Below are 6,813 nucleotides of genomic sequence, written 5' to 3' on the forward strand. Positions count from 1 at the left end.
AGCGCCCCCTCTTTCACTTTCAGTTCCGACGATCATTTCCATAAAGTGACCAAACAGAGTAGCTATACCGACAGATAAGCCTGTGTACGTGGTGTTTTCATATTCCAGTTTATAGATTGTCTATAGATTGTCAATGAAGAATCACAGGTTATGTAATATTTAGCAGACAGACGTTTGTAGGCGTGTTTCGTTTGGGATATTAATTTCGAAAGTTTCAAATGAGAGATGCATTTGTTCTTAAATAGGCTATACGCGGCATACGCGTATGATTATGAATCAAACATTTACATCGCCTTGTAGAGGGGGAGCATGACGTTCAGGACTTATTTTGGACCTTGTCTGGTAAGTTTATTTTAAATTTTTGGTGTTGCCGTTGCAATTTGTGGTGTAGCCTACTCTTCATATTTGAACTAAATTCACAACCATCATTAATAATTAGGCCTATTTAAAATAATAATATACTAGACTATGGCCTATCCGCTTTTGGTAAAAATGAGGAAATGAGTGCTCAAATTTACTCTAGTAGGAACTTGTGCCAAATATTCTATATCTCTTTGTGATGTTGGTCTTCTATGTCTCATCTCTTTAGTTGGGTTCTGATTGTGACTGTTGACTTTGAGACAAGGCTGAGTTCCACTATGAGCATTCAGTTGATCCTAAAACAGCGAGCAGAGTTTCTGGCAGTCCTATGTGGTGGAAGCAGTGCTGAACCTCTGGACTGTGTTCTGGACTTACTCCTGGCTTGGGAGGTTCTTGTCTGGGAGGATTACCTAAACATACGAGTGGCGGAGAAACCCTTATGTTCTAATGTCAGGCAACTTTTAGATGTGGTGTATGATAAAGGAGAAGATGCATGCAGCCTTTTTTTGGCTGCTATTAACCAGATCTTACCAGAGGAGCAGAAGGCTGGGCTGTGTTTTGGGAAAGGATGCGCTGTGGTGGGCAAGATCAGACCAGACACTGCAACTTTAACGTTATTGGCTGATAGGCCAGTGTTGGTGACAAAGCTCAGAGATAATATTGACGGAGCTTTGAATGTTTTACTGACAACTGGCTGCTTCACCATCAAAGACTGTGATGGGGTGCAACTACCTGTATACACACCGTCACAACAGGTAACTTGATTTATGGGTTACTGCTTTAACCCATGAATTAGTTTACTTCTTTGTGTTATGAAATCCTTTAAAATTAAATGTGCCCCCTGACTAAACAATGTTTTATTAACAAAGTTCGGGAGGAACACGTTCAGATAATTAACCTAAATTAACACAAGAGGAGCACACGCAGTTAATCAACCAATTGGCAAAATAAGAGTATACAGCAGACTTACCTCCTTCGTTGACAGTTTAACAACATCCCTCCACCACCACATCACCTAACTTCTAGTCCTAACCACTCTTACAAGAACCGGGGGGAGTACTCTGGGTTCGGGCCAAATTCCGAGCTCGGGGCCCTCCCCCCGGACAGCACGCCAAATACGCATAACCTTTACTCCACTTAATTACATGTAAGTGTGAACTCGTGAACTATCATATAACTTGCCCCATGACTAAATTCATTGTCAGTGACTGTTGAATTGACAAACAATTTTCAGACAATTGCCAAATGAAAATTGTCACATTGTGATATATCTCTCATACATGCTTTAGAAATTGAGCTATTTTCCTATAGTAATAAGTTCAAATTAGTTTGACAAATGACATATTTCTTTCCTCCAAGTCTGTTCACAGTAAATGTCCTTTACTTGCTTAATGAATGTATATCTAGTGGTCTTGTTGGATTGCTGCAGGTTCGGAGGCTGTTAGACCAAGTAAAGTTTAAAGGGGAAACTGCTGCAAAGACCTTACTACAGTATCTAGAACAAACAGAGCCAACCAGACCAAACCCTGAAGATGAAGAAAGTCACCTCTCTGCTGGTATAAGACATTTCTCAGTTGTATGGACAGGATGTCTTTTTTCATGTCTTTGTCTTTGATGTTGCATAAGATTTTAGAAATGGGTATATTTAATGCAATCACAATACAAGATAATACAATCATTTTTACATTTAATTTATTTCTTTATTACTAATAAGTTAGTTTATCAATAATATAAATGTAATTGTCAATACATTTTGTCTTCTACTTTACATTGTTTCTCCAGATTGTCTGCTGTACCAGAAAAAGCTGCGAAGCTCTGTTGCTGCACAGTCCCTCTTCCTTAGCACCTATGGCGGGACAGGACGTTTCTCCTTGGATGATATTTACACTGATGGACTTCTTGAAGTGATGGATGGTTCTGGTGAAACTACTACATTAGGGCTGGAGGATGTTGTGGGTCCCATAGGGACTCTAAATGAAGATGCTGACACCATTCTTCTGTCTGGGGAGGCAGGAAGTGGCAAAAGCACACTGCTTCAGCGACTGCACTTGCTCTGGGCAAGAGAAGCTTTGCTCACGAACACTTTCCTGCTGTTTCCCTTCAGTTGCCGCAAACTGAATGCAGAGCACAGAGAGCTGTCTCTGAAAGGGCTCCTCTTCCTGCACTGCTGCTGGCCTGATCGAAGTCAGGATGAGGTTTTCCAGTACATCCTAGACCACCCTCATATGGTCCTCTTTACTTTTGATGGGCTTGACGAGTTTAAACAGGGTTTCACAGATGAAGAACGTCACTGCTGCCCCACAAAGCAAGTGCCTATACCTGTATTGCTTTTCAATCTCTTGCAGGGTACGCTAATGAAGGGCGTTTTGAAGGTGGTCACCAGCAGGCCACAGGCTGTGGGCCCATCGCTGAAGCGCTATCTCCGCAAAGAAGTGCACCTGAAGGGTTTTTCTCCTGGAGGTATCAACTGCTTTGTAAAGAAACATCATAGCGACCCTGCTATGGCTAGACGTGTCATAGAGTCCCTCCAGAGTAACACGGTGTTGCTAGGTCTTTGCCACATCCCAGTCTTCTGCTGGATTGTGACCAAGTGCCACCAGGAGCTTCTGGGCGGTCAAGATGGTATTCCTCAGACCATCACTGATGTCTACCTCCTGGTCTTACAGCATTTCTTCCAGCGAAAGTCATCTCAGCCCCAAGGAGTCCTGGGAAAGGCCTGGTTGGAGGAACATTTGGACACAGTGTTAAAACTTGGACAGTTGGCATTGGAAGGCCTGGAAGCCTCTTGTTATGTGTTCTCAGGATATGAGATGCAAAGAAATGGGCTCACAGAACAGGATGTCAGCATGGGTTTCCTCATTTACTGCAATGACTTATCTGTGACAGATTGCAAACACTATGAGTTTCTGCACATCACCTTACAATGCTTCTTCGCTGCTCTGTATGTTGTTCTGAATCGTAACAACAATCGCTCTGCCATCTCCAGACTCTTTCAGCCTCAGGACAGGCAGTTGTCGGGCCTGTCTCAAAGGTGTCTTGGACACTGTATTGACCCTTCAGTTGAGGAGGTGAAGACCCATGTGGCAGAGACACCAAACCTCCAGATTACAGCTCAGTTTGTGTCAGGACTTTTTTCTCAGCAGCACCATAATCTCCTCCTGGACTGCTGTCCTACTGCTGTGCGTGAACGCAAGTTCAAGCAGGTAGTGAAGTCATTGTCTAAAGGGATGCAGAGACATTTCAAGTCCATTCCTCGTCCTGTAGAAGGGGAAAAGAAGAGCATGCATGCCATGCCAAGTTTTGTTTGGCTGATCAAGTGCATATATGAAATGCAAGACAACAGTATTGCTCAAGATGCCGTGACTAAATTGGACGTTGAACACCTGAAGCTCACCTATTGTAACATTGGACCGGTGGAATGTACTGCGCTGGCGTACGTGCTGAAGTATCTGCGGAATCCTGTTGGGCTTCAGTTGGACAACAATACAATAGGAGATGTGGGCGTGGAGCAGCTTCTACCGTGTCTACATATTTGTCACTCCCTTTAGTAAGATGAGAGATTAACTGATGGCTGTGTTTGAATTGTTGTTTAAGCTTTCTTTTTTCTTACTTTTAAAGGGATAGTTCATCCAAAAATTACTCAACCTTTTTTTCCCATTCCAAACCTGTATGCATTGTGGAACACAAAATAAGATATTTTGAATATATTTTGGCCCATACATTAAAAAAAATCAATGACCAAAATATATTCCTTTCTGTTCTGCAGAAGAAACAGGGTAATGCAAGTTTGGAAGATGTGAGGATAAATACATGATTTTCTAAAACTTCTGAATTTTGCAGTTTAAGGAACAATAACATATCAGATGAAGGAATCCGGAAACTTCTGGAAAAGGGAATGAAGTGCGAAAGCTTCCAAAAAATAGCGTGAGAATATCAAACACCTAAATTCTGCATTTTATGAATAATGATAATGTATATTTTATTGTTATACTTATACAACCAGGTTTTATTACTACCTCATCATTTCCTCAGGCTTTTCAACAACAAGCTCACAGATGCTTGCACCCAAAACTTTGCTTGTCTGCTAAAAGCAAAGCAGAACTTCCTGTCTTTGAAGTTAGCGCTTACTTTATCTAAAGTTATTATGTTCTAGTTCTGGCCTATGGGATTCTGATCATTTTAATCATACCAAATATATAATTTCTTTGTAGGCTTGGAAATAATAACATCACATGCATTGGAGCAGAGCAGCTTGCAGAAGGCCTAAGCTACAACCAGTCTTTGCAGTATCTGGGGTGAGGTCAATGATGAGAAAGAATACTGTGCTCAAATGTTCCAATACTGTGCCTTTATTATACTATATTTCCATTCTGACTTCTTATTTTCAGATTATGGGGTAATAAAATTGGGGACAGGGGAGCTGAGGCATTGGCAACTGCGCTGAAGAATAACACATCGCTAATATGGTTAAGGTAATCCTGTAAAATCCTGTATTAATTCTGCATTCTATGACTATGAAAAAAAAACAAAAAAAAACTTGCAGCTAGTTAATGCTAAACAGTGGAAATGGAAAGGTTGCTCAGTCAGATCAAACTACATTTGCAGAGCACTGAGCTATATGCAGCATGTATTTATTTTTGTGTGTAATAATATTGTTTGCGTTTGTTTGTTTCAGTCTGGTGGATAATGGTGTGGGCAATGCAGGTACATGCGCTCTGGCTAAACTCGTCAGTCAGAGCAAAACTCTGGGGGAACTGTGGTGAGTGACTTATTTAAACCATTTTGTTTAAATTAGAGTTTTTTAAAGTCAGACTTACATGCTTTCTCTATATCTCTCTCACTCAGGCTGAGCAAAAACTGCATCAGCAGGGATGGAGTTGAGTGTCTGATAGAGGCACTGAAAATTAACTATAGTATTAAGGAAGTCTGGTAAGGTAATTGTCCAGTATTTTAGCTGACTGTGTGTGCTAGTTTTACTCAATAAGTGTTCATGTGTTTTCTTTAGTAGTGGTTTTGTATGTTGTAAATAACTAAATACCCTTTAGAATATTTTTTTTATGAATTCTGTCTGCCAAATAAAAAAATTCTCATAACTGGGTCAGCAAGTGAAACCAATAAGACCATAGTATACATGCAGTCAAGAATCACTGAGAACTGTGTTCTCAGGACAAATGTGGGGCATGCTGTCACATGCTTTTTTTAAGTTAAGTTATACTTTTGCATACTATTTACTAATTACAATATTTTTTTTTGGCAAAACAATAGATATTTTTTAATGTTTTTTTTTTTTTTTTTTTTTTTGCTGTGTAATAAATTGTTCATAGTTGTTCAACTGTTAAAATTTTATTCAAAGGCCTGTAACAGTGTTTACTGGCAGGTTCCATGGTGAATACTTAGCCTACCTCATTATGTGACAACATGCCCCATTATGTAATGATTAGCAGTTATCATGCAACTACTTTGGGACTCTTAGTGAAAACAGATTTTCAATTGTACTATACTTTATTACATAAATACCCATGCCTGGTGAATGGTTGTGCTGTGAATAATATTAATGTCCTTAATACAAAGGCTCTTTGCTCTGTACTCTTAAAGGCTGAGACGAAATAATCTGAGCCCAGAGGAAGAAGAGGAGCTGAGCAAGCAAGAAAGCAGATTGACCTTCTGAGGTCAAGAAGGTTCTGTAATGCCTGCCACCAAACTCCCAAATCGAATGCTCATCATTTTCTGGAAAAAAAAAGAAAAAAAAAGAAACTTGCACACAAGCAGGAAGCCATAGCTCGTCAAAGTGCCTGTCTTGTAAATGGCTGATCTGGACTGGAGTAGAGGTAGCTTAAAAGCCTAATATCCAGGGTCCAATTAGAGCGTCAGATGGGGCCGGAGAATGACTGGGATCCGCTGTTACCATTGTGACATGAATGTGCCCTAGCTTGCTCCATCAAGACTGTCAAAAATGTACTCTTTGTTGGGGAAAACCTTAATAATAAGATGTAAACTGCCAAACCAGTACATAAACTGAACTCCTACACAGACCATAAGGAGCATACACAACATTTGTCTGACTTTATCCATTGAACACATTCTTAGTTTTCATTTATTGTACATAGTATTTTTTTTTATATGGGAGTTGAATTTTTATATTGTATATTCATGGTCTATATGTCTGTTACTTGCTTTGTTACTGTTACTGTTACTTATATTGTCAGGGTTTGTTATGATGTTTTTAAATCCCTTTAATTACATCTTCTATGACTTATATTTCATGAAAACCATTGATTTATTTGTTCATTCTTTCTCACACAAAATTCATGAAACAGTTGTTTACTGATAAAAGTTTACAAGAGCTTCATCTAGGATCTATGTGAAACATGCTGTAAAAGTAAGCATTAGATTTATATGCTTGGAAGAACAGAAAGGAAATAAACTGCAGTGTGTTCAACCTGTCACCCAGCC

The 6,813-nt window shown here is 39.7% G+C and overlaps 1 protein-coding gene across 3 annotated transcripts; it reads left to right on the forward strand.

The window, feature by feature from the left end:
• nod2 (nucleotide-binding oligomerization domain containing 2) lies at positions 1-6,805 on the forward strand. Of its 3 annotated transcripts, none has more exons than XM_079591219.1 (11): positions 1-342; positions 590-1,115; positions 1,790-1,916; positions 2,143-3,907; positions 4,201-4,284; positions 4,393-4,476; positions 4,572-4,655; positions 4,749-4,832; positions 5,036-5,119; positions 5,206-5,289; positions 5,956-6,805. In XM_079591219.1, exons 2-11 carry the CDS (start codon positions 639-641, stop codon positions 6,026-6,028), a joined length of 2,946 nt encoding a protein of 981 aa, XP_079447345.1. In that variant the 5' UTR covers positions 1-342; positions 590-638; the 3' UTR covers positions 6,029-6,805. The 3 variants fall into 3 exon arrangements, with proteins under 3 accessions (XP_079447345.1, XP_079447346.1, XP_079447347.1); XM_079591220.1 differs by having other exon boundaries at positions 36-342; positions 5,206-5,294; positions 5,956-6,794; XM_079591221.1 differs by lacking the exon at positions 1-342 and having other exon boundaries at positions 928-1,115; positions 1,768-1,916; positions 5,956-6,803.
• The last annotated feature ends 8 nt before the right edge of the window (positions 6,806-6,813 follow it).

Source organism: Phoxinus phoxinus (assembly GCF_949152265.1).
Source record: "Phoxinus phoxinus genome assembly, chromosome: 2".
Classification (NCBI taxonomy): Eukaryota; Metazoa; Chordata; class Actinopteri; order Cypriniformes; family Leuciscidae; genus Phoxinus; species Phoxinus phoxinus.